The sequence below is a fragment of the Euprymna scolopes genome, chromosome 34 (assembly GCF_053919585.1).
Source record: "Euprymna scolopes isolate OS-2025 chromosome 34, ASM5391958v1, whole genome shotgun sequence".
NCBI classification, from domain to species: domain Eukaryota; kingdom Metazoa; phylum Mollusca; class Cephalopoda; order Sepiida; family Sepiolidae; genus Euprymna; species Euprymna scolopes.
This window is the reverse complement of record NC_136515.1, coordinates 35,221,896-35,249,177: the sequence shown is the minus strand read 5'-3', so window position 1 is coordinate 35,249,177 and position 27,282 is coordinate 35,221,896. Positions and strand designations below refer to the sequence as shown.

Here is a 27,282-nt window from a genome sequence, read left to right as displayed (position 1 = left end):
GAAAAGAGAAATGATGCATGTATATTGTCTGTAAATACAAACGTGCTTTCTCCAACGTGTTAATGTGGCTTCATGCTCCTCATTTCAGTGTAAAGAGTTTGATTTATTTTAAATTTTAAACAAATTTTAAGTTTGTTTCCTTGATTCTTCTTTTCTAGTTTCCGAAACTGGTGTTGCTTGCTGCTGGCACCGGCATTGCTCCGTTATCTTGCATCATTGAATCGATCCTACAAAATGAAGATGATGAAACGTTCCTACATCTTCTATTTGCTTGCCGCCAATATAAAGACATTCTCATGAAAGAGGAACTTGATGATTGGTTGGATTTCTACAACTTTTCTGCGCTCTGTTGTTTGAGTCAGGTGAACATTCATGTTTTGCTTATGATTTTTTTTTTTTTACTTTTGTTTAAAAGATCAATGGAGCTAACACTTGATTTAATTATGATTTGAATTTATTAGGTTGGCAACTAAGTTCTTGCCGTTTTTTAAAGATATTGTGTTTTGAAAATTTATTTCTCATATTTTTGAGTCAAAATCAAATGATTTCCACCAAAAAAATATTGAGAATCTTGTTGAACATTGGGAAAAGTTGTGAACGCTAATGGGGAATATATCATTGATTAAATAGTTGTTAGTTCTTATTTTACTTTTTTGATTTAAAAAACAGAAAAAACTTAGGTGCCAAGTCAATATACTTGCGAGCTCTTTTAAGGATAAACGTTGTTCCTTTTATTTTGTTCCTCTACTATCTGAATTTAGGGATCATTTCTAAATATTTCTCAAGTTTTTTTTTTTTATTAAGTCAGTTGTTCCCATCACAACCAATTTAATGTTTCAGAGACAATGTCGTCTTTAAATCATTCTTGAAGTCCTGATATCCCCCCCCCATTTGACACTATTAAGGTCATAATCGTCACATCATCACCACATTTATTTTGGGCTTGTTCCATATTACAATGTCTGATTCGATGGCCTTGTCTTTTACATATTTGACCGCTTGTATGTCTTGTCTGTGTGTATGGTGTATGTGTGTGGATGTTTAGAGAGATGAATCAACTAAACAGAGAAGAAAGAGAGAGGCGGAGTGAAGGAGGGAAAACTGAGAAGAGGGAAGAGAAATAGAAGTTTTAATAGAAATATGTTACACTTTTGCACTGGGATATGCCGGGTAATCCTACTAGTATAAATATAATACTGTTGTAGTGATATGCAAATTAAGTATAATTTGCATATGAGCAAATAGCTCATATTAATAAACTGATACCAACTAGAACAGAGGGTTGTTGAACGCTTACTTACACGACATATCAATGGCGTCGCCAATAGGATACTCTCTGGTCCTTGAAGACCAAGAATACATGAATTTGTTGTTTTGCTGCTAATGTGAGAAGCAAAAAGTTGAAAGACAACAAAAAACAAGGAAGGGAGAATGAAATCACCGACTTGTTCATGGCTAACGCTGGTTGTGAAGCAATTATGAAGGTTGCTACAATGGATTACCCTCGAGAACTAGAAGAAATGATTTTCGAAGAAATAAGTCAGATTATCAAAGGAAACGTGAGGCCGACGAAAAGACTGGTGATTGCAGAAAGGACCAAGTTTATAGCAATGAAGCAGGAAGTGGATGAACCGATAGTAAAATATTTACACCGGTTAAGAAGTGCGAGTAAATACTGTGACTTCGAAAAACTAGGAACAGAAGAACAGACAACAGAAGAAGACTTAATCCAACTAAGATTGAGTGAAGGTATGCATAATTCGGCACATAAGCTAATGGAACAGTTACAATTTACAAATATGACCTTGAATATGTGTCTAGAATTTATACAACAGCAGGAATTAATACATACCTACAACCAAAATAAAAATAACTCCAACGAAGAAATAATGGCTGAAAACACGAAAAAAAAAATTGTACATTCCGTGGAAAAATTCATGAAATGAAAAAAATAAAATGCCTAGCATTTGGAAAAACATGTTCAAAGTGTTTAAAAAGAGTCACTTCAAAGTATGTAAAACGAAAAATGTGGAAAGAATAGAAGACAAAAATGACGAGGAATTTGAAGACACATCCCTGCACCTTGTAGAAACCGATGTAATATCTGTAGATAAAATGGCTACTGAAACTACAAATGACCCCTTGTTAAACAGAATAGTGTTGAGGATAAAAGAGAATTGCTGGGGAAATTGTTCAATGGCTGAAAGACCATTCAAATAAATAAGACATAAACTGACTATAGAAAACGGGGTAATATGTAATGGAGACTTGGTAGTTCCCCCAGAAACACAGAGGAGACAGGTTATAAAAAGTGTACATGATGATGTACATTGTGGAGTGGCAGCTACGCAAAGAAGATTAAAATTGGAAGCATGATGGCTGGGGTACTCAAGAGATGTAAAAGACTACATAAAAAGATGCAAAAAAAAAAAATGCACAGAATCCAGGGATTTCAAGCAAAAGAAAATACATGTGTTGCCCTGAAAAGCAGAACCATGGAGCAGAGCACACATGGATCATGCCTATGTCAATGAGATAGGACTATTATTAATATTAGTAGATGTATATTCAGATTGGCCTGAAGTGGTGAGAATACCTGATAAAAAAAGTACCACCGTAAAACAAATATTAAGAGTAATATTTTCGAGAAACGGGATACCGAGAACATTGGTGACTAATAATGCACCAGAATTTGCGGATGCTGATTTGCATGAATAGCTGAGAAAAATAGAATGCAGACCTTACAATACCCTCCCTAACACCCTCAAAGTAATGGGATAGCGAAAAGGATGGTCCAGAAGGTAAAGAAGGGTATAAAAACATGCTTGCAACAGAAGGAGAAAATCGATGCTTTCCTACCAAGATTATTTACTAAGTTATAGAACAATTCTGCATGCAGGCAGGCCAGAAAGTCCATCTGCCTTAATTAATAGACAATTAAGATCTCCTTTGACTATGTCATATGCCACAAATCAAAATATGTGGTACATAAAAAATAGGAATATCAAAGCCGAGACAGCAGAATTTATTATGCAGAAAAGACATAATACGGCAATATTAAATAAATAAAATTGGAATAGTGTTCTAGCTCAGGAGAACAATCGGATGAGGAAATGCCTTCAGAGCTGCCCATTATTGATGTAACAGAAGAGTGAATGCAGAATGAGACTTTGGAGGAAGAAGTAGAGAGTGACGAGTTAGAAGAGGAAGAAGTAGAATGGGGCAAGTCAGAAGAGGAAGATCAGAATATGCAGAAGGAACAGTTCGATTATAGGGAAAGAGGTGATAGATCCAGATCTCCAAGGGAAAGGAGAGAGATAAAGGAAGATGTTCAGGAGGGCACAAGAGGTAGAAGTACTCATGGCATAAAGCCCCTCCATTATAGGGAGATGTAGTGATATGCAAATTAAGTATAATTTGCATATGAGCGGATAGCTTATATTTATAAACTGACACCAACTAGAACAGGGGGTTGTTGAACGCTTACTTTGTGTGGTACGCAAGATATCAACTGCCAACACGAAATGGAAAGACCTACATCAAATCCAATGTTAAGATGGCTGGCAAAATGATTGGATCATTCTACCACTCCAGAAAATACTTTACTCCTGAGACAATCCTCCAACTGTATAAGAGATAGATACGTCCTAAATGGACTACTGCTGTCATATCTGGGGATGCCATTTTTTTAATTGCTTTAACAAATTACAAAACTAACTTTGGAATCTGATGAAAGATATTTTCTCTTTTCTAAATCCTCTTTCACACACACAAGACAGTTTCTCTCTACGCTATCGTTATGTTCATGGTTGATACTCGACTGAGCTCAGATGCCCCCCCCCCACATTTGTGTAAAACATTCACATAAAGAACTCATTTAGCTGCAATGAACTTTTCCTCTATACCCAAAACAGAACATATATATATATATATATATATATATATATATATATATATACAGTGATGATCATATTTATTGGCACGGTAAAATAAAAGTTAAATTTTGTCTAATAAATTCTAAAAAAGGGATTAAATTAAAGAAAATAACAAAGTATATTATGTATTTTTAACTGGCCTTTCCGATGCAGCAATCGGATTTTAGAAAAAATAAATAACAAAGGGACAACAAACATAATTGCAAAAAACCCTTGTTCAAAATTATTGGCACGGCTTTGTTTTTCTTTTAGTATCAGTATAATATCAATCAATTTCCGGTTTACGTGCTTTCTGAACTTTTTTATAGCCATATTATGCTTGTTTAACGCTAATTCAGTGAATAATTTTTTTCAGATAATTTTTAGATAGCGATTTATTTAAACTATTATAAGTGACTAAATTATAATTTTCAATCGCCATGGTTAAAACTAAGGAACACAGCGAAGACGTCAGGAAGCTTGTTGTAGCATGCCATACCAATGGGGAGGGCTATGATAAGATTTCAAAGAAGCTAAACCTTCCCAAATCCACTGTTAGAGCCATAATAAACAAGTTCAAATCGCAAGGCCACGTTATGAGTTTAGAGGGTAGAGGGAGAAAAAGGATTCTTTCCCCAAGAGATGAACGGAAAATTGTTCGACAAGTAAAACAAAACCCAAGGATCTCTGTTGGGGAGATTGTTGATGAACAGAGCACCTCTGGAGTGAATGTATCTCGACATACAGTTGGTAGAGTTTTGAAGAGAGCTGGTTTAAAAGCATGTCGTCCGAGAAAGACTCCCTTATTGCCTATGCACCTGAAAGCAAGGCTAGCCTTTGCAAAACGTCATATTGATAAAGATGTTGCATTCTGGAAACATGTTCTATGGACTGACGAAACGAAAATAGAGTTATTTGGCCATAATAAAGTGTCTTATATTTACAGAAAATCTGGCGAAGCTTTCCTGCCTAAGAACACCATACCCACAGTGAAGCACGTTGGAGGCAGTTTGATGTTTTGGGGATCCTTTGCTGCCTCTGGACCAGGGCGACTTGTTAAGGTCACAGGTAGCATGAAAAAGGAAGATTATGTTAAAATATTGGATGAAAACCTGAAAGACTCTGCTAAAGAGCTCTCACTTGGTCGTCGTTGGTGGTTCATGCAAGATAATGACCCAAAGCATTCGGCTAAACTGACTAAGAAATGGCTTGAGGACAATCATATTAATGTTTTGGAGTGGCCATCACAAAGCCCAGACCTTAATCCAATTGAAAATTTATGGAGAACATTAAAATTGAGGGTAATGCAAAGGAAGCCTAAGAATCTTATTCAATTGGAGGATTATTGTCAGGAAGAGTGGGCTAAAATTACTACTGAAGAGTGCAACAACTTGGTTGTAAACTATGAAAAGCGACTGAGGAAGGTAATCAAGGCCAAAGGCTATACAATTGATTATTAAATAAATCGTGCCAATAATTTTGAACAAGGGTTTTTTGCAATTATGTTTGTTGTTCCTTTGTTATTTATTTTTTCTAAAATCCGATTGCTGCATCGGAAAGGCCAGTTAAAAATACATAATATACTTTGTTATTTTCTTTAATTTAATCCCTTTTTTAGAATTTATTAGACAAAATTTAACTTTTATTTTACCGTGCCAATAAATATGATCATCACTGTATATACAGTAGCGTCCAAAACTAAGGGACACAATTTTAAAACCTAATATTTGTTAGAAATAACAAATGTGAAAAGCTGAAATTTTGACAACTGGTAGTCGTTATCATCCATAATAACATACTAAAATTTGAATCATTTGCAAAGGATAGAAAAAGAATTATGAGATGGCATGGGTAATGAGATTAAGAGAATTCAATGTGACTAAGATACTACTTATAGTGTTAGTGGCATTATACGAATTAGTGCTTGTAAATATAATTTTTTTATTTTCAGAACAGTTTCTCATGTGTAAGAAAATACTCGCAGACATCTTGAATAATTCTAAGTACACTTTACAAAATTGGTTCGAAGCAATATCAGCTTACTGACAGCGAAAAAAAAAATCAATTTTTTAGTTTGCATATTGGGCTATTTACCAACTGGTAAATTTACTTTTCATTATTGCATACCGAATTTATAAAGACATTAGTGATCGGTATGAGAGCTTCTTGGGACTGAAGCAAAGGACTCAATATCCTGTCAAATAGAGCTATACTAATAATAAATGATAATTACATGCACTTAAGGGGATATCCATTGTTTGTCATTTTTACTTTTATTTACCCAAAACAAAACATATTGCCACTGAAAAATAGGGGGCTGCTGCAGTAGTGGTTAGATTTATAGAGGAGTAACTTGGTAATGATTTAGACAGTAAGATGTTGGTTCACATTACATTTAAATTTGAGCATGTTGGTACTGTTAGGGAAACAGGAATGGAATTCTAAAAGCAAATGGTCAGTAAGGAAAAGGTATCAAAGTAGAAAATCAACAGATATCAACGAATCTGTACACTAAAACATGGGGATTTGAGCGGTCAGAAGTGTTTTCGTTTATTTGGTACAAATATAGAAATTTCATCAGAGGATATTCTAAAAAAGTAATAAAACAAGCAATTGTGTGGGAGTTTAACAAGGCAGACAAAGTAAAACTTTCTTATATATATATATATATATATATATATATATATATATATATATATATATATATATATATATATATATATATATATGATAATGATGATGATTGCTGCATCTTTCCAGATGATTGCCGTCACATTGAGTTCTCTCAATCTCGTCATCCATGCCATCTCAGATGACTCTGCACTCCCGTTGCAGATTTGCATATCTTGAAGCAGATGTGACATAAAAATTGAGCAATTTCCACTGAGTTAACTTCCTCTGGTGGTTGAAGGTTATTCCTATGAACAATCACATGTCTTCTCAAATCAGCAGTAGACTTGCAAACTTTGCTTCATGTTAAACAGATCGTTTAGTTCGGATGAATAGGTGCAAAGTTGACCTGAACAGAAGTTTTGTGCGACTTAAAGTGGTTGACATAGCCAGCTTTTGACAAAAGCACTCGTTCACAAGTGTCGCATTTCCAGCTCTGTGTGTCATGGTTAAGACCATCAATTAAACCTTTGTGAAGCTCTCACTTCAGATTGTTGTGGGCCTGCTTTCTTTTCTCTAGAGCATCACAACTTTCACGTACAAGCTTTCACCACTTCAGCCTTTGCAGAGTATATTCTTCCCATGTGTCGATGTCGGTTTATAAGACTTTCAAATTATTCTTTGCATAACCCTAACACCCTCTCTGTCCGAGGGCCGGGCCGCATCTGTCGCTATCCTGGTTCATGGGAGCATACTTGTGATGTACTCTTGGCCGTGTTCGTCACTCCCAGCTCACAGGACCATAGATGCAACCCAGCAGGGCTACATTCTTACTTGTCTAGTGGTGGACCCCTCAAGGGTGACCAGACTCTCACTGGTCACTGGAAAATATCTTCTGCTGCTCAGGGCATGCGAAAAGTGCATGACCCTAAGTCCGTGTGGCAACATTGTCGATTTCGGCCGTCACTCTGGCTTCGTGCTGGATCCAGTCTATCTCTTTCATCATTTGGCTTCAGGGCATACTTGAAATAAACTTCATCTTCATTCAGGCCGGCGATCGAGAAAGAAAGAAAAACTCTGGGACATTTTTATATAACAAAACAAAATAATTATTCATAAATCGTTCTACACTTGTTTATAGTCGAGTTCTTTGATCCAAGCTTCATGATGCAGGTTGTATAACTTAAGTTCGTCTAATTAATTTCCCAGCTAAGAACAAGAGCCTTTCAACTTAGCTCTTATGAGGGTTTCGCCCCCGCCCCCCAGGCGGATGAGAGCGATGTGGACGCTTCGAATGCCAGCCAGTAAAAGGACTCTAACTCTAAAAAGCCAATCGTTTTTATCAAATCAGAAATTCCCCTTCCACCTTTCTGGAGTTATACTTTCTTTTCTCTTAGAGCTTATCTCTACCAGATCTCAACCCCCACCTGCACTGAGGTTTTTACTTATTACCAATTAGGTATGATTAGTCACCCCAGGTGGAACAATGCCTGGCGGCGACCCCTCACCCCAAACTGTCTTTCATATCGCTCAACAGGGTCTTAAAAACAACCTTTTCGTTGTTAACAGATATATAACAGCCGTGATATAGGAACAATTCTCATAAACATCTGTCTTTCCTTGACCATACCTCATCCTCTCCCATCTTCTCTTCCTCTATTTGAAAAGCAAGATCATCTGGTGTCGCCAGGGATCTCATCATATTTGTAGAGCCCCTGAACCTCTTCCTAGGCTTGTGTGGAGGGTGCTTGCCATTTTTCAGCTCCCTGTAAAAACTTTGTTTTGACAGCCTACAATTTTTTTATTCAAACCAGGTGGCCCACCCAACGCATGTGAGATCTGATTACAAGGATCTCAACACTAGAGCAACATGCTCTCACAAGGAATTCAGTATCGGGTATTTGTATTTGCCACTTGATGTTTAAGATACGTCTCAAGCATTTTTGGTGAAATCATTCAAGCCATTTAATGTGCCTTTGATGCAAATTTCCATGTCTCTGTTGAATACAACAGTATGGTTAGCACACAGATCCTAGTCCTGTCTGTGATGCCACGATCAGACCACACTCTATTCTCCAACCTTCCAAAAGCTACAGATGTTTTCTGAATTTGTCTGCGGATTTCAGTCGAGAGAGCCATCCCTCAACAGAGAACTACCAAGGTAGACAAACGAATCAACTACTAGTTTAGCACCACAGACCATGATGTCTGGCTCCACATATGACTGGCCCGGTGCAGGAGTGAACATCACCTTTGTTTTAGACAGATTGATCCTCAGACCAAAGGCAGCGCAGGAGTCAGCAAAGCTATCCATTATATGCTGCATATCAGTCTCAGTGTGTAACAAAAAAAAAAAAACAGCATCGTCTGCATACAGTAACTCCTTGACCAAGACATGATGCAACTTGGTTCTGGCATTAAATCTTCTAAAATTAAAAATGTGACCTATGGTTTGAAACTTTAACATGACAACCTTATCGCAATCCTGAAACCCATGAGCAAGTAGAGCATAAAAATATATAGAGAAACAAGGGCAGAAATATCACCTTGTTTGACACCATTGTCAACTGGGATTTCATCAGACAATTTTCCGTTAAACAAGACTCGAGCTTTGATGTCCCTGTGCAGGTCCTTGAATATTCTATAAAGGTTGAAGGACATCCTACTTTCTCTTAGATCAACCAGAGAGCATCCCTATTGATGGTGTCAAATGCTTTGGTTAGATCCACAAATACTTGATAAAGCGGTATCTGTTGTTCAATACATTTCTCCTGGATTTGCCAAGCTGAAAAAATCATATCCATATTGCTCTGCCAGACCTAAAGCCACGTTGCGACTCTGGAATAGCATTAGGACAAACATCCTCCAGTAACCTGTTTAATAGAAGTCATACGAGAACTTTTCCAGCAGCTTCCAAAAGTGTGATCCCACGTTTGTGGTCACAAATATTCTTCTGTCCCATTCCTTTAAACAGGGTCACTAAGACACCATCAATCCAATCCTCTGGAGCAGGAGCATCTTCCCAGATTTACTCAACAAAACCAAGGATAGCATTAGCAATATTCGCACCTTCAATCTTGAGAAGTTCCACCGGAACACCATCCAAACCAAGTGCCTTTCCACTACTGACTTGTGCCATAGCCAACTGCACTTCAACCAGACTAGGCAAACGATCCATTCTGAATATGATATGACATTGTGGTAGGCTATCAATTGCATCAGCATCTACTGCTGAGAGATAGTGAAACACATCAGTAAAGTGCTCTTGTCATCTTTTCAAGATATTTTCTGGATCTTTAATGACAACAGAACCATCTTTCAACATCAGGGGAGATATTAAAGAGGTAAGATGACTAAATACTTGGTGCAGGAGTCCATAAAATTTCTTCAAATTCTTTGTGTCAAACGCCTTTTGGATCTGCTCCGTTATATTCATCCACCATTAATTTTTCATTTTTCTTAGCTCACGTTGCAATGTGGCTTTGTATTGCCACAAATTAGTTGTATGATCAGAATGATCTTCACGAAGTAAGGATTCATAAATTGTCTGTTTATTCATCAGCAACTGGTTAATTTCAAGATTGTTATCGTCAAATCAGTCCTTGTTCTTATCCCTCTTGAAGCCAAGAACTTCAGCACCAGCAGAATAAACCTGAGTCTTTAAATTCACCCATGTACCATCAAATGCAAGATTATCAAGCTTTTCTGCCACACTCTTTTGAACTTCAGGCAAGAGAGAGGTCACAGATACTGGAAGGAAATTCCATAGTATCAACCAAGGATGTTTTAATTGCAAAACCGACTCCACCATTTCTACGGATACTCGCTGGCTTACCAATCCAGAAGAGAGTGTAGCCTGATGATACCTCTGTCATTTGATCTTCTACTGAGAGACGGGTCTCTGACAGAGCAGCAATATCTATATCAAGTCTCTGTAGCTCTGCAGTGACAAGTGCTGTCCTGCGCTCTGGATGGTTGGATGACTCTTTATCCAGATGAGTGCGTACATTCCAACAGCATAAATTGAATTTTACTCCTTTTTGGAGATACATTTTTGTTTTTTTTCTTGCTTACACGAACCACCGTTAGCTGCAGGAAACTAACCAGTGATAGTATGACAGACAATTTTTAATGTACCTTTTCTAGCAGTTTCCCAAGACACTGGGTGAGTAGTGCTCTCCCTGAATAGGGCTGCTCAGATACAGGAACCCCCACAGGAGTTGGCCTCTGTCATGTGAAGGCACAACAACGATGTTAAGATAGGGTTCCTGTCGCTTCTGTGCAGATTTGTGATTGTGTACCTCCAACTGGTCAAGTCTGTACACGTTGCCTCCATTGCCATAAGACTTGCAATAGAAATGAACAACAGATAAAGATAAGATAGAAAAAGATAAAAGATAGATCTCAAGTAACATCTGTACATCGTTGTATTAAAGTGACAAGTGCTTATACGACACGAGTGCCATTCTCTAAGTCAATAACCCAGTGACAAGCCATTGCAAGATGACTGGTAATTGCTTTGACCGCAGATTTCTCGGAAGAGTTGTCCTCTTATAGAAAGATTGCCTCCCTCATGGCTTGTAGGAGCTCCTTCTACCCCGCTAATGTCATTTACCCATGACTGGGACTTAGGTAGCTGGGCACCAGAGCATGGTCCACACATCAGTGAGTCATGAATGTTGCAGTCAACAGGGCTTAAGCTTCTCTTGAGGTTTCTGTCAGGGTTACCTCAACCTTAACCTTTGGTTCAAAAACCTTATCCCACAAGGCAGTGGGGATTCAGTTTTCTGGCGCTGAACACTCGCCATTCACCAGAGCCCCATTAGCATGGCAGAACTCACGGTGTGCATGTGGGGATGATTAGATTGGGAGAAGCTATATATGACATGCTTACACCAATCCTTCAGCTTTCTCCCTCTCTCTCTCTCTCTGTATATATATATATATATATATATATATATATATATATATATATATATATATTCCAGGTAGAAATATATCCAAAAATTAAGAATAATTAAATTTCAACAAGAGTCGTTGATAGTGCTCAATCAAAGAGAGCAAATTATATTTTTTCATTTTTTTTTATTGACTGTATTTACATAAAGTAAAAATCTATCTATCTATCTATCTATCTATCTATCTATCTATCTATATATATATATATATATATATATATATATATATATATAATTATAAAACTCAAACGACCTTGTAACGATGTATGTAACCCACTTTCTGGTTTACAACATCCGGTTGTGCATGCACGCATAACCTGCGCACTAAAATATTAACGTTATTATTTCGAAATTATTATTTAACATGGGAAGAGTGGGGTTTAAAATTACTTAAACGTTATACAGATAATGTCGTTCATCAAATTTCGTCTGCGTTCGTTTACAGTATCACGTCAGCTGATATTTGCGTTTGACGATGAATGCTCTGGAAAAGTCACTTCTGATTAATGTTTAGATTTAAAATATGCAAACGAAGAAATGATTCGCAGCAATTTTAAATGGTACGTCTTCTTTAATCGTAAATTGAATTCATTGATAAGAAAAATTAAAAGCTTAATAATTTAGATACACCTGGGCTTGAACAGAGGGACCATTCGATCTACCACTATGCTATATCTCCAGATGACAATAGTCATGGTTTTTTTAAAGAAAAAATGATTTGCTGAGAATTATCTCCCTTGGCTGGTGTAACTGAAAAATATTCCCCTGTAAAAATTCTTTTTTATCTAAAGAAAGACTATTTTTAGGATCGGATATTTTTGATTTTCGATCATTATCGAATGAATTTCTGTACAAAACATATCTAAGAACACTGCCAGAAATATAAATTACCTTTGTCTGAAATTTGCAAAAGATAGGCTCAGCCGTTTTGGGACCTATATGGAAAGAACTCGCACGCACACACACACACACACACACACACGCACGCACGCACGCACAGAGTGTCTTTTATATAATAATAATAATAATAATAATAATATATATATATATATATATATATATATATATACTATTATTTTTTATTTCTACTATTATTATTATGGTAATTATTACTATTATTATTATTATCCATTATATTAACTTTTCTGTTAAAATATTCCTTTTAGTTCTTAATCATTTATTATACATATTTAAATAAGTTGCGTTTTGATGTTGATAATGATTGAAATGAACGCTAATACGTTAAAAAAAAATTAAACAAGAAGATTTCATTCAAATTGATATCGAGAATCCATGTGCACGTAGGTGGCTCTGCAATCGTACTTCACTCTTGCATAATAGTTCACAGATGTGGCATAGGAACTTGCCAATATTTGGTGGTGCTTGTGGAGGGTCTTTTCTCTCTGTTTTAATTTTCTTATTACTTTGTTTTTCCTGGAGATGGAGCATTCTACCGGATGCCAAGCATTCTACTATTGGTTTAGTTACTCCAACCGAGAGATCTTTTTAAGATTCTAACCGTCCCTTTAAATGCTATTGTTTATATTTCTTTTGCACTTGGTTCACCGGGTATATTCGCCAGATAGTTTTGAAATTCTTTTTTATGCACCTTTGCATGTCTTGTCAAATCGCCTCTAATTGAACAAGTGGTTTGACATATTATATATGCATATATACCTCTCATTCATATATATATATATATATATATATATATATATATATATATATATATATATATATATATATACATAAAAGAAACGCGAATAAACCTAGAACCCCATCCACCAACATAGACCCCTACTACCAGGTCTCCTTCTCCAACATCAGGGGTCTACGTTCCAACCTTGCAGAGGTTGAAACACAATTACAGGAGACGAAACCGGACATATTCTTTCTAAGTGAAACTGGCATAGGGCCAACCACTTCTCTAGACGAATTCATAATTAAAGGATACTCCAACTTAACATCTAAATTTGACCACCAAGATCGTCATGGGCATGGAATATGTGCCTACATCAAAGATGGCTTTCCATGTGGTAGGGATATCTCCAGAGAAGACCCTAATTTACCTTATATGTGCTTCAGGGTTTCACTAGCTTACACCACTGCATTTATATTTGCCCTCTATCACCCCCACAACAGTGGGGTTACTATCTTTAAGAGCATATCTGAGAAAATTGACCACATCCTGTCTGCTCATCCTTCGGCTAACATTCACATTTGCGGTGACTTCAATGTCCATAATGTGGAATGGCTGACCCACTCAAATAAAACCGATGACGAGGGAAGGTTTTGTCATGATTTTGCCATTCCCTATGACCTCACTCAGATTGTTCACGAACCCACCCATGTGCTCGATACACCCGGTCAATATGCAAGCCTTCTAGACCTTTTCCTCACAACTTCCCCTGAGCTGTGTTCATGTTCCGTTCTATCTCCTCTGGGATCCTCTGACCACTCTGTTGTAGCAGTTAAGATAAAAATGAAATGTAATAAGTCTTCAGACGTACCTCTCCACTGTACTGTATATCGATACTCTATGGCTGACTGGGATAGCTTCCGTACATTCATATCTGACCTACCTCTGCATTCCATGTTTAAAAAGGATGTGTCCTCTATAGTATCAGACCTGACCGAATGGTTAATTGTAGGCATAGACCGATTCATACCATCTAAAAAATTCCAGCAAAAACCTAACAGCCAGCCATGGTTCTCCCCTGAATGTGCTGCTGCCATCGCGCACAGAAATCACTTTTTCCATAGCTACCAACGTAATAGATGTACTGAGACTAAAGCTGCTTTCAGGACTGCCAGCAACCAGGATAAAAGAGTAATAAAAAATGCAAGAGAGCTATAATGCTCAGTCTATTAAATCCAAAGTAGCTGATCAGTGGCTTGGTTCCCACCAGTTTTGGCAAATAGCAAACAGAATCTTGAACAGAAGCGTGCGTTCTATCCCAACTATCATCAATGGACCTGAGGTCATCTCGGCAGCATCAGACAAGGCCAAACTATTTGCCAAGAACTTTGCAGCTAATTCTACCCTATGCAACAATGACCATCAACTCCCTGTATTTCCTCCTATAACAGACAACACGCTATGCAACATACAAATATCTGTGCGTGATGTCGCCAAGCTAATCAAAAACCTTGATTCCAGTAAAGCAACTGGCCCTGATGGCATTCCAGTTATAGTGCTGAAAAAGCTCCAACCAGAACTTGCCCCCATACTTACAAAACTGTCTAAGCGTTGCCTTAAGAAGTGCTTTCCAACACCCTGGAAAACCTCATCAGTATGCAAAGGTTTCCTTTCCAGGGCAATTGCTCTTGACATATCAAAGGCCTTCGATAAGGTATGGCATAAGGGCCTACTTCACAAGATTTCCAGCTACAGTATTACTGGAAATGTTTTCTCAATCATTAAATCATTTCTCTCCGATAGGTTCATAAGAGTAGTGGTTGATGGGCAGAAATCAGAGGCCCACAGTATTAATGCTGGAGTCCTCCAGGGGTCCATCCTGGGCCCAACTCTCTTCCTGATCTACATCAATGATCTCCCAAAACACATACTTAAATCATTCGTTGACATCTATGCTGATGATACGACCATCTATGGCAACACATCAAAGGCTGTAAATGACAAAGTTCTCTCTAATTCTCTCTCCTCTGATCTCGAGCGTGTGGTACAATGGGGGAAGAGGTGGCTGGTCACTTTTAATGCATCCAAAACCAAGCTTCTATCTTTACATCATCAACGCTGATCCCCATCTGGCATCAATTTAAATGGATGGCTCTCGTCTTTGGAAGGCTCCATGTTTTGACAAGCTTCTGGGTTTGTCCTTTACTCCTGATCTGAAATGGAACACGTACATCAAATCTGTTGCCAGGGACGCTGGGAAAATGGTGGGATCTTTCTACCGCTCCAGAAGATATCTCACTACTAATGCAATTCTCTATCTATATAAAAGCCAAGTACGTCCAAGGATGGAGTACTGCTGCCACATCTGGGCAGGAGCTGCTAAAAACAGCCTATCCTGCCTTGACAGAGTACAAAATAGACTTTGTGGTTTAGTGGGGGATGCCCTTTTCTCTTCCCTGCAACCTCTCTCCCACAGAAGGGACGTTGCGAGCCTGTCTCTGTTTTATTGTTATTTCCATGGCAGGTGCTCGTCTGAGCTCCAATTCCTTGTCCCCCCTTGCCAATCTTTCACAAGAAACACCCATCTGGCTGAAACTACTGTCAATAATTTTCCCCACTCTTTATCTGTGCCTAAATCCAAACCCCCAATACTAATGATTGCTACAATACTATCTCATTGCTTACTGTACACGCAATAACCCTTATCCCTGAGTGGGCTTCGGGCTTTGATAAGTGGTGACCCCCATGTAAAAAAACAAAAGCAGAAAAAAACATCATGATTGTTAAAAATGGATAAAATCTGACGATATGAAATTCAGATAGAGGCGGAGAGCCCTAGAGGCTCAATATTTCGTCCGTCTTATGCAGGCTTTCTCAAGAGGGATGCTCAATTGGCCATCCCTCTTGAGAAAGCCCATATAAGATGGGTGAAACATCGAGCCTTAATTTCATATACATTATATATCATATATCATATATGTACATATATATCAGATATATATATATATATCATATATATATGATATGATGATTGCAACGTCTTGTCAGACGAGTGCCACTCCCTCAGACATTTAAAATCCATGAGCCCAAATGCCTGAGGGAGTATCTATACAAATATGATGTTACAGAGTCTTAGCTTTGTAAAATGTTGAGATCCAGCAACAAGCAAGAGCAAGATAGCCAGCAACAAATTAAACTGTAGACCAGCTTAATGCGGGTAATGGTCTTCCGCTTTATGGTTTTTTAAATCAGAGATTTGCTTCTCCTAGAAAGGTTGCCTTCACCACGGCTTACGGGAGCCCTCTCCACCCCAATACACATATACACACACACAAATATACACAGTGCTAGTTGGTCGTTGACCCAGAAAAAGAGTTTATTCGCCCTTTGAATGAATGAATGATATATATATATATATTAGGGACACTTAAAGCCAAGATGTCTACTTAAATAAATACCCAATGTCTTTATGAAATTTATTTTTCCAATATTATATTGACATGCATATTTCTTCCTAAGCAAAAAAAATTTCTATTTTTCTAACGTGTATACGCACTAAAAGATTTGATATTGACATTTTTTTTTTACAAATGAGTCACCACTTATCAGGGCCTGGAGGCCACTTGAGGATAAGGGTTAATGAATGTACAGTAGTTAATGGGAAAATGTTTTAGTAATCGTTAGTAATGGGAATTTGGTAAATTGGATTACTTAAGGGGACGGTTCATCAAGAATTTGTTTACATTGGACTTGGGATGCCTCATCAACAACTTGTTCATGTTGAACGTGAAGACAACCATATTGTAGTCAGCTAGAAAGCAGGCAAACAGAAGAGAGTTCCAAAGGCGTGTAGTTCTAAGAAGCTTTGTTGATGGAATCTATGTTTAGGTTTAGGCAGAGATAAAGAGTGAGGGAAATTATTGATAGTGGTTTCAGTTAGACGAGTGTTTTTCATGAAAGTCAGGCCGGGGGACAATAGATTGGAGCTCAGACGAGCACTTGTCATGAAAATAGTGATAAAGCAGAGATAGGCTCACAATATCTCTTCTGTGAGGAGGAGGTTGCAGGGAAGAGAAAAGGGCATCCCCCACTAGACTATGAAGTTTATTTTGAACTCTGTCAAGGCAGGACAAGCTGTTTCTAGCAGCTCCTACCCAGATGTGGCAAAAACACTCCATTTTTGGACATACTTGCCACTTATACAGGTAGAGAATTGCATCAGCAGTGAGATATCTACTGGAGCGGTAGAATGATCCTACCACTTTTCCAGCAGCCTTGGCAACAGGTTTGATGTATGTGTTTCATCTCAGTTCAGGAGTAAAGTTGAAACCTAAAAGCTTGTCAAAACATGGAGCCTTCCCGAGCCGTTCATTTCAATTGATGCCAGACGGGGATTAGAGCGTTGATGATGTAAAGATAGAAGCTTGGTTTTAGATGCATTAAAATTAATCAGCCACCTCTTTCCCCATTGCACCACATGATCAAGATCAGAGTAAAGAGAATCAGAGAGAACTTGGTCATTTATTGCTTTTGATGTGTTACCATAGATGGTCGTGTCGTCAGCATAAACATCTACGAATGATCTTAAGATATTATTTGAGAGATCATTGATGTAAATCAAGAAGAGAGTTGGGCCCAGTATGGACTCCTGAGGGACTCCTGCATTAATAATGTGTACTTCTGATTTCTGCCCATAAACCACTACTCTTATGAACCTATCCGAGAGAATTGATTTAATAGCTGAAAAGATATTTCCAGCTATACAGTAGCTGGAAATTTTATGCCCCACCCTATCAAAGGCCTTTGATATGTCAAGGGCAATTGCTATAGAAAGGAAACCTCCATCGAGAGATTCGCTAATCCTATCAGATATAACTGTTAGCACATCTGCTGTAGAGCTAGAATTTATTGTTTCTGAAGAATGAATCAGATCTGTAAAAAAATGTACCGAAGTTTTGATATGCTGAAAGAGCTGTTTAGTAAGAAAAATAAATGTTTGGAACTTGGAATGTAACCATACTGTTATTCTTTATATGTGCTCTGTTGTTAGATTTAACAAGTATGGAGCTTCTAAACAAAAAAGAATTGGTATGCACAGTGAAACATAATTGAAAATGTATATTTTGCCAAAAGAAAAAAAAAAAAAAAAACATATGTAAATATATTACTACCTCCGGTCGGAAATAGTTGGTGCACAAAAATTTTCAGTTTGGTTGGAAATACTTGGTGCATACAAGCTTGAAGTTTTATAAGGCAGTACTTTTGAAAGGAAATACAGGTTAACCAAATAATTATACTTAATTAAATTGACAATTGATTGTACATACATTCTTACAATGTATGATTAAATAAATATACAAAAAAAAATAATGCAAAAAGCTAAAACATCTAACTATTTATTCAATTGTGTTAATTTACTTTTCAATTCTTCTGATACCAAAATTGAAGTGGGAAGTTTTCCTTTTCTTTCTAGTTGTGCTGTTGACATATGTTGACATTGTTGCCACCATCAGCTGAAATTATTTGTTCCATTGTCTCCTGCAATGTCAGGAATATAGTGTTCAACTTTGATTTTTCTAATTCTTGAAAGCTGGTTTCAACTGCTTCAATTAATTCATCAATATTCTTTGGAGCCTTTTAGTGTTGAATGGATTGGATTGAAGTAACTTAGGTCAAGCACATTCAGATCCGGACTATTTGCAGGCTGGTTAACCAGTTCAATGTTCAGCCCTAATCTCTCCGATTCTTGTTTGAGCACCGGATCCATTGAATGTACGTGTGGCTTAGCATTGTTTTGTTGAATTATGATGCAATGGATCCACTTGGCCATTTGTTCTGTGTGGAAACAAGGACCTTTTCAACAAGGAATTCACGAATCTGAATTTTTGTGATTGTATCCATGACTTTAGTAACCATTGTTCCAGCAGGCCTGTTTCTGCCGTTACGTTTAGCCACCTCTTGTTTGACAAATGGCCCAATTCCAATCTTCCCGTCAAAGTAACATTTGCGATGTGGATCCCAATGGGGTCGAGCCACGGCAGCAAGAAACATTACCTTTGTAATGAAACGCTTGCTTTTAGTGGTACTTAAAGGGTCATGTTCGTCTTTGCCTAAATAAAATTTCCTTGCATTTTGCATCATGTAAAACCATTTCTCATCAATATGCTTGATATCAAACATTTCTCTAAAAGTTCCTCGATTTAAATATATTTATTATTTATATATGTTTGTTCATTAAGTTTAATAACGTATTGATGTTAACTAGGAATAAAAGGAAAACATGATGCAGTGTATCATTGATACACCAACCCTAAATGCCTGTCTAGACAATGAACTTAAGACTGGCCACTGACCTCTCCCTCTCCATATACCTCCACTCAGTGGCGTAGCATCAGATTTTACCGCCCGGGGCGGTCGTAAGATTTCCCCCCCCCCGCTGGCATATAATTACTTGTTCCCCCCCCCCCCCTCGCGCTGGCATATAACTACCTGTCCCCCCCCCCCCCGCTGGCATATAATTACATATTTGCCCTCCCTCCCGCTGACATATGATTACCTCTTTTGCCTCCCCCCTGCTGGCATATGATTACCTCTTTTGCCGCCCCCCCCACTGCTGGCATATGACAACCTGTTAAAACCTTCAAAATTCCAAAAAGCCCTCAAAATATTTATTTTGATTGAACTAATGTTTACACAATTCCGTTCAGATTAATGTTTACACGATTCCCCATTTTTTAAATTTTAATTTAATTTAACAATTTCTTTTCAATAATTTGAATAATAAGTAACATCAATCTGAAGGGAATTATTTAAACATTAATATCAAACAAAATAAACTAAATATTTAAACAAAAACGTATTACTCAAATTATTAAAAAAAATGTTCAATTAAATTAATTGGTTACATAAACAAATATAATAATAAATTTAAATGAGAACATTTGGACACCTGAAAATTTTATGAAATAATAAAATCATTTTTATTTACTTTTTTGTTGTTGTTAAAGTCCAAATTTTCGCCAAATAACATAGCTGTATTAAAGAGAAGATAGTCCATGTAGTTTTCTTTTCTTTTTCTTCATAATGTTATAATTAAGAGGTTGAGCCTTTCGGAGAGAAAATAAAAGTATTGTATTGGCGCTTTTTGAAATCCTTGTGTGTAATCGCTCAGTTTAAGCGCAAAATTTAAGAAGTGGAAATTCACACATTTTAGAAAACATTTTTTTTTTATAAATTTAAATGAGAACATTTGAAATCATGAAAAGGTTAAGAAATGACGAAATCATTTTTATTTACTTTTTTATTGTTGTTATTTCCGAATTTTCACAAAAAAAACATGGCTGTATCAAGGAGAGGTTACTCCGATGTAGTTTTCTTTTTCTTCATAATGTTATTATAAAAAGATCGAGCCTCCTCCAGGAAAAAAAAAAAAAATGTCTTGTATCCATACTTTTTGAAATTCGTGTGTACTCACTCGGTTTAAATGAAAAATTTAAGAAATTTATTGTTGTTAATAATGTCTCAATCCTTTTAAAATAGTTTTTAAATTTTTAAAAAAATAAATGTATTTATGAATTGAAAATAAGGCTATAAATTTATTTTTTGTGGGAGAAATATCGCAAGGCATCAAGTCGGTTGATGGTTACAGACATATTTCCATGCTTTTTTTTTTCAGCAAAGTTATCAATAACTCTATCAAAATTCACTCTATCGACAAGTTCCCTCTTTATGGAGAGGCTTGCCAAAGCGCTCACAGCTGGCAACGCTGATAGCTCGATTAAGGAAAATGCACAGCAAGATCACAATATTAGAGACAGAATCCCCAAGGTGGTATTTCTGTATAAAGTTCAAAAGGTCCATTAATTTTATCTTTTCCTAAAGCTTTCACAAATACGGTAATCTCTTCTTTTCAGCATATCTCTATATCTTCGTCAACTTCACCAAGCTGACAATCATAATTATCATCAAGCAGATTTGATGGTGTATGAAAAGCGTATTTACTTGCAAGATTGTGAACTTGTTGAAACCTGCAAGATATTTCTTCAGTCAACCTGTCTATTACAGACAGCATTTCCTGTCTCAACTCACGATGAAACACTAATGCTGCATCAGTCAATTGTTCACCATTCGTTTCTTTTTGCGGATACGATGCTCAATACTTATCCCCATTTCAGAGCAGAGTTTTTTTGACTCGTCCATTGCAGTGTCCATCCTCTTTTCTCTATTCTGAAGAAGGCCGCCACCCTGACAGAACTTTGTTGCAGCCCCTTTTCTTGACAATACTTCTGGGCATCATTGATTTCTGGGAGAATAGTTTTCCAACGGCTCAGAAATAAAAGAAACAATACTGAGTTGAGAATTAAAAGATGCATCTGATCTTGTGGCTGCATTTTCTTCTTCTTCTGTGAGCTGTTCCAGGGCAGTATTTTTTTTACCCCCACATTTACAGCATCTGCTCGATTACTCCATCTAATTTCCACAGTCTGCTTGATACTTAGACTGGTCAACTGAATCACGACGTCCTAGCGATGTGTTGATGCAGAAAAGAACGAGAATAACCGGTCCAGTGTGCCAAAAAGAATGTAACAGTGAACCGCTACAGAAGCGGCATGTTTAATGAATATCTAATGCATGGCACAAATAGAGCTTTTGGGTTGATTTCAGAGATTCGTTTCTGCACACCCGACCAGCGGTCTGATTGTAAAATTAAGCTTGGTTGGATATAGAAGCAATAACATCGAGACTACTAGTAAATTTTTCAACTCTGTTCCGTCTGCCTGCTTCCCACCGGACTACAACTTGGATGTCTTCAAGTCCAACGTTAACAAATTCCTAATGAACCGCCCCCTTAAGTAAACACTTCATCAAATCTCCACACTAACGTAATGTACTTGCAATAACCCTTATCCCTGAGTGGCTTCCGGGCCTTGATAAGTGGTGATCACTGTGTAAAAAAAAAAAAAAAAAAAAAAGTTTGGGTAGTTTGTTTCCACTGAAAGACATGGACATTTCGCCAACATTAAAATGTAAGTGTATTTCTAAAAATCTATTCTAAATACATTTAAACTGTTTTATAGATTAAAAAAGAATTACTATTTTTATAACCTTTTATCATTTTTTCATATCTAAACTTATAATATATAAAAACAGACAAGTAGTAGTAGTAGTAGTAGTATATTTAGTCTCTCGGTAAGGTTATTCTTCTAAAATAAAACAAGATTCTATTTTTTTAAGCGATTACACATTAACGCCTTAAAAATAACTTATCGGAAAGATAAACAAACACAACAATTATTTAAGAATTTAGGGTGGGCAATACTGCTTTAATATTAATTGGACGTAAAATAATTTTTCATTTCAGAGACATTGTATCATTTTAGAGCACTAACCAAAAATTATGTTCCTCATGGAAATAAATTTTCTAAGTTTTTTTTTGGGGGGGGGGGCGTCTAAGCGATTATGCATAGTTTTACAACATTGCCAGTCAGACTTCGGGTTAGTGAACATTATACAATGTTAGAGTAGCCTGAAAATGATGATTATTCATCATTAGGTTAAATTAATGTAAGAAAGTTTAAATTTAAAAATAATTATTTGTGCTTTTTTCTGCAAAATTTTCAAGGTGTCCATGTGCAATCGCATAAAACAAAATGAAAGTCAAATAAAACAACAGGAAAATATCATTTTTAGCCAAGTCTAAAATTCTCACAATATTAGTAAAAAGTATTTCCATTATAATTATCTGTATCTTCTTTTTTGTTCCGTTTTTTTCTTTTTTTTTTTTTTGCATTAAAACAAATCAATCTCCTACATATCACATTGTCAGTAGTAACAACTGGTCAAATATTTATGATTAGGGTATATACATGAACATTGTTCTGTAGACAGAGACATATAGAATAGTTAATACATTCACATCCGTTCCTGAGTTAAGAATTGTTTCTATATAGTAATTACGTTATTTAGAAACTCATATTTAAAATGGAGAGGGGACTTTGTTAACTATTCTGTTCCTATACCGTCTTATTTTGCATAACAATCGTTAATTATTTTCAATTGTTTATGAAATATTCAAATAGAATTTTGCCAACTAATGACAAATGCAACATTTTCGGTATAACATTTCAAATATTTTGTTAGCTTTTATTTATTTATTTTTTCTATTTTTATCCCCTTAGAGTGCGGCCCACTGGTATGTGCCCCTCGTAAACTAGGGACACATTGTTCCGATTCTAATACCTACAAAAGTTCTGATTTCTTAAAAACTTTTCGGTATAAAATTTGATATTTTGTTAGCTTTTATTTATTTTTATTTAATTTTTTTATTTTTAAATTTTAACCTCTCAAAAAACTTTTCGATATAAAATTTGATATTTTGTTAGCTTTTATTTATTTTTATTTAATTTTATCTATTCTCAAAATTTTAACATCTCAAAAAACTTTTCGATATAAAATTTGATATTGTGTTAGCTTTTATTTATTTTTATTTAATTTTATCTATTCTCAAAATTTTCACATCTCAAAATCTTTTCGATATAAAATTTGATATTGTGTTAGCTTTTATTTATTTTTATTTAATTTTATCTATTCTCAAAATTTTCACATCTCAAAATCTTTTCGATATAAAATTTGATATTGTGTTAGCTTTTATTTATTTTTATTTAATTTTTTCTATTTTTAATTTTTAAACTCTCAAAAAACTTTTCGATAAAAATTTGATATTTTGTTAGCTTTTATTTATTTTTATTTAATTTTATCTATTCTCAAAATTTTAACATCTCAAAAAACTTTTCGATATAAAATTTGATATTTCCATTATAATTATCTGTATCTTTTATTTATTTTTATTTAATTTTTTTATTTTTAAATTTTAACCTCTCAAAAAACTTTTCGATATAAAATTTGATATTTTGTTAGCTTTTATTTATTTTTATTTAATTTTATCTATTCTCAAAATTTTAACATCTCAAAAAACTTTTCGATATAAAATTTGATATTGTGTTAGCTTTTATTTATTTTTATTTAATTTTATCTATTCTCAAAATTTTCACATCTCAAAATCTTTTCGATATAAAATTTGATATTGTGTTAGCTTTTATTTATTTTTATTTAATTTTATCTATTCTCAAAATTTTCACATCTCAAAATCTTTTCGATATAAAATTTGATATTGTGTTAGCTTTTATTTATTTTTATTTAATTTTATCTATTTTTAATTTTTAAACTCTCAAAAAACTTTTCGATATAAAATTTGATATTTTGTTAGCTTTTATTTATTTTTATTTAATTTTATCTATTCTCAAAATTTTAACATCTCAAAAAACTTTTCGATATAAAATTTGATATTGTGTTAGCTTTTATTTATTTTTATTTAATTTTATCTATTCTCAAAATTTTAACATCTAAAAATCTTTTCGATATAAAATTTGATATTGTGTTAGCTTTTATTTATTTTTATTTAATTTTATCTATTCTCAAAATTTTAACATCTCAAAATCTTTTCGATATAAAATTTGATATTTTGTTAGCTTTTATTTATTTTTATTTAATTTTATCTATTTTTAATTTCTAAACTCTCAAAAAGCTTTTCGATATAAAATTTGATATTGTGTTAGCTTTTATTTATTTTTATTTAATTTTTTTATATTCTCAAAATTTTAACATCTCAAAATGCCGGCCCATGGCATGTGTCGATCGTTAAATAGAGATTTTCCAATTTCAATAGCTTTTTTCCAATTTCAATAGCTTTTTTCCAATTTCAATAGCTTTTTTCCAATTTCAATAGTTCCAAAAGTTCCAATTTATTACAAATTTCCGATTTTTTATTAGCTTTTATTATTTTTTTCTATTTTCTATTTTTACCCTCTCAAAATGCCGTCCCTTACGTGTGCTGCTCGTAAAATAGGGACACATTTTTCTGATTCCAATGTCTTTAAAAGTCCCAATGTTTTACAACATTTTCAGCATAAAATTTCAGAGTTTTTGTTAGCTTTTTCATTTATTTTCATTTATTTTTTTACCCTCTCAAAATGCCGCCCACTGGACCCCCCCGCCCTGCTATTGCTACGCCACTGCCTCCACGTTTTCATTCCCCTATTCACTCCCATTTATAAAAGTTTCATTGTTCTTCTTTATCTCTCTAATAAAAGGCAGTGGAGAAACTTTTTATATATTAAAAGTGTTCTTGAACCATGTCTATTACAATAATACTGCTTCTGTTAGCTTGAAGATGTGGGATCTCTGATATAAGGTCAGCATAGAAACATGCATGCACATATGTAGCTAATGTTTGTATAAATAAACATATTAACATGCTCTGTTCATTTATCGAACATACTTTAATAAACACAGAAGTTTTAGTAGATCTATATCTAGGAAACCAAAACCGTTATATCTATATATCCATAAAAGTGAAAATGTGTGTGTGTGTGTGTGTGTGTGTGTGTGTGTGTGTGTGTGTGTGTGTGTGTGTGTGTGTACATTTCCCTACCAAGTAACTCAATCAATTTTCGATCTACAGACTCGAGATTTGACATAAGAGGTATTGAGATTTGGGAAAATCTTTTAAATTGGCCAGAAATTTGGGTGTCAAGGATTTGACATTTGAAAACTCTACCAAACTCCTCTGCCAACTGTGAGCATAAACACTTGAAATTTTAGATGTAGGTTACTAGGACATGGATCAAACTTTTTAAATTGATTTGAGCCCAAAAACAATAAATGCTTAGGGGTCAAAATTGGGGTCAAAGTAAAAAAAAATTTACTCTTGCGGTCTCTACCAAATTACTCAGCAATTTTGGGTCTAAACATTTGAACTTTTGCTTATTAAGATGTAGGGCAAGCTTTTTAATCGGTTTTTGGCCGAAAATTTGGTTGCCAAGGGGTCAAAATTCAAAAGATTTTACCTTTTCGGTCGCTAGCAAACTACTCAGCCAATTTCGGGTCTAAATATTTGAAATTTTGCATAAAGGGTATTCAGACATGCAGCAAGCTTTTTAATCAGTTTCTGGGCGAAAATTTGGTTGCCAGGAGGTCAAAGTTGAAAAAGTTAACCTTTGCAGACTCTACCAAATTTCTTCACCAATTTTGGTCTAAACACTTGAAATTTTAAATGTAGATTACCTGGATATAAGTCAAACTTTTTAATATATATATACATATGCACATAAAGTTATGAACAGTACATACTCTCGAGCAAAGCCTAGCTGAGCTGCTTGCATATATATATATATATATATATATATATATAAATACTAGATGTATCTGTGACTCGATGGGTCAGAACCACTATTACTATCATACTTTGATTTCATTTAAAATTTATGAACTTTTATTTAAAAAAATATATTTTTTGCATGACTAAAAATAATAAATCTCTTTACTTCCTTTCTACCTGTTTACTCAGTAGTAGTCGCACAGGCCATAATCAAAGATTTCTCTTTGAGAACAACTTATGGCATTCTCTCACACACAAAAAATCCAGTTCTTGTGATTCTATGTGGTGCTCCTTTGTGTTTTACACTTGTAGCATTTTCTGCATGTCTTGTTTGTGTCTTTAGTTCACGTGTATTAATCTCTGCATTCAAGGATTTTCCTTAATATTTTCATTACTGCTATCCGTTGTATTTTAGTCATCCTTCTGCTTCCAATCTCTCCCATTGTTTTTTCCAAGTTTGTTTGGTATTGTTTCTAGCGCTCCTACTATTAATGGTGTGTTCCTGACTTTTTTCATCTTTCATATTCCTTGGAGCTCTCTGGCCAGTTCAATGTATTTGCATTGTTTCTCTGTCTCCTTGATCTTCATTTTGTGGTCTGCTGGAACTGCAAAATCTACAATCTGACAGGTCTTTTCCTTCTTGTTAACTAGTATGACATTCGGTCGTCTTGCTTGGATCAATTTATCCATCTTATATCCATGTCCCGTATTTTTTGTGACTTTCATCTTCAAGTACTGCTGCTGGTTTGTGCTTGTACCATTTGTCTGGATGTTCAAGATTCAGCTGTCTGCATAATTGCCAGTTAACTACCTTTCCCACTTGATCGTGTCTAGTTTTATATTCTTTTTGAGCTAGTTTGCTCCATTCGCTTATTATGTGGCTTATTGTTTCGTCTCTTTGTCCGCAGAGTCTGCATTTACTGTTTTCTTGTGTCTTGTTGATCT

General features: G+C 35.3%; 1 protein-coding gene across 2 annotated transcripts in view; it reads left to right on the top strand.

Moving 5' to 3' along the window:
• LOC145259174 (NADH-cytochrome b5 reductase-like) overlaps nt 1-27,282 on the top strand; it is a 220,054-nt gene that overhangs the window by 178,183 nt on the left and 14,589 nt on the right. For both annotated transcript variants that reach the window (XM_080116932.1, XM_080116931.1), the window contains one exon: nt 159-362. In XM_080116932.1, the coding sequence (XP_079973058.1) occupies nt 159-362 (204 nt within the window). The remainder of the gene's footprint in view (nt 1-158; nt 363-27,282) is intronic.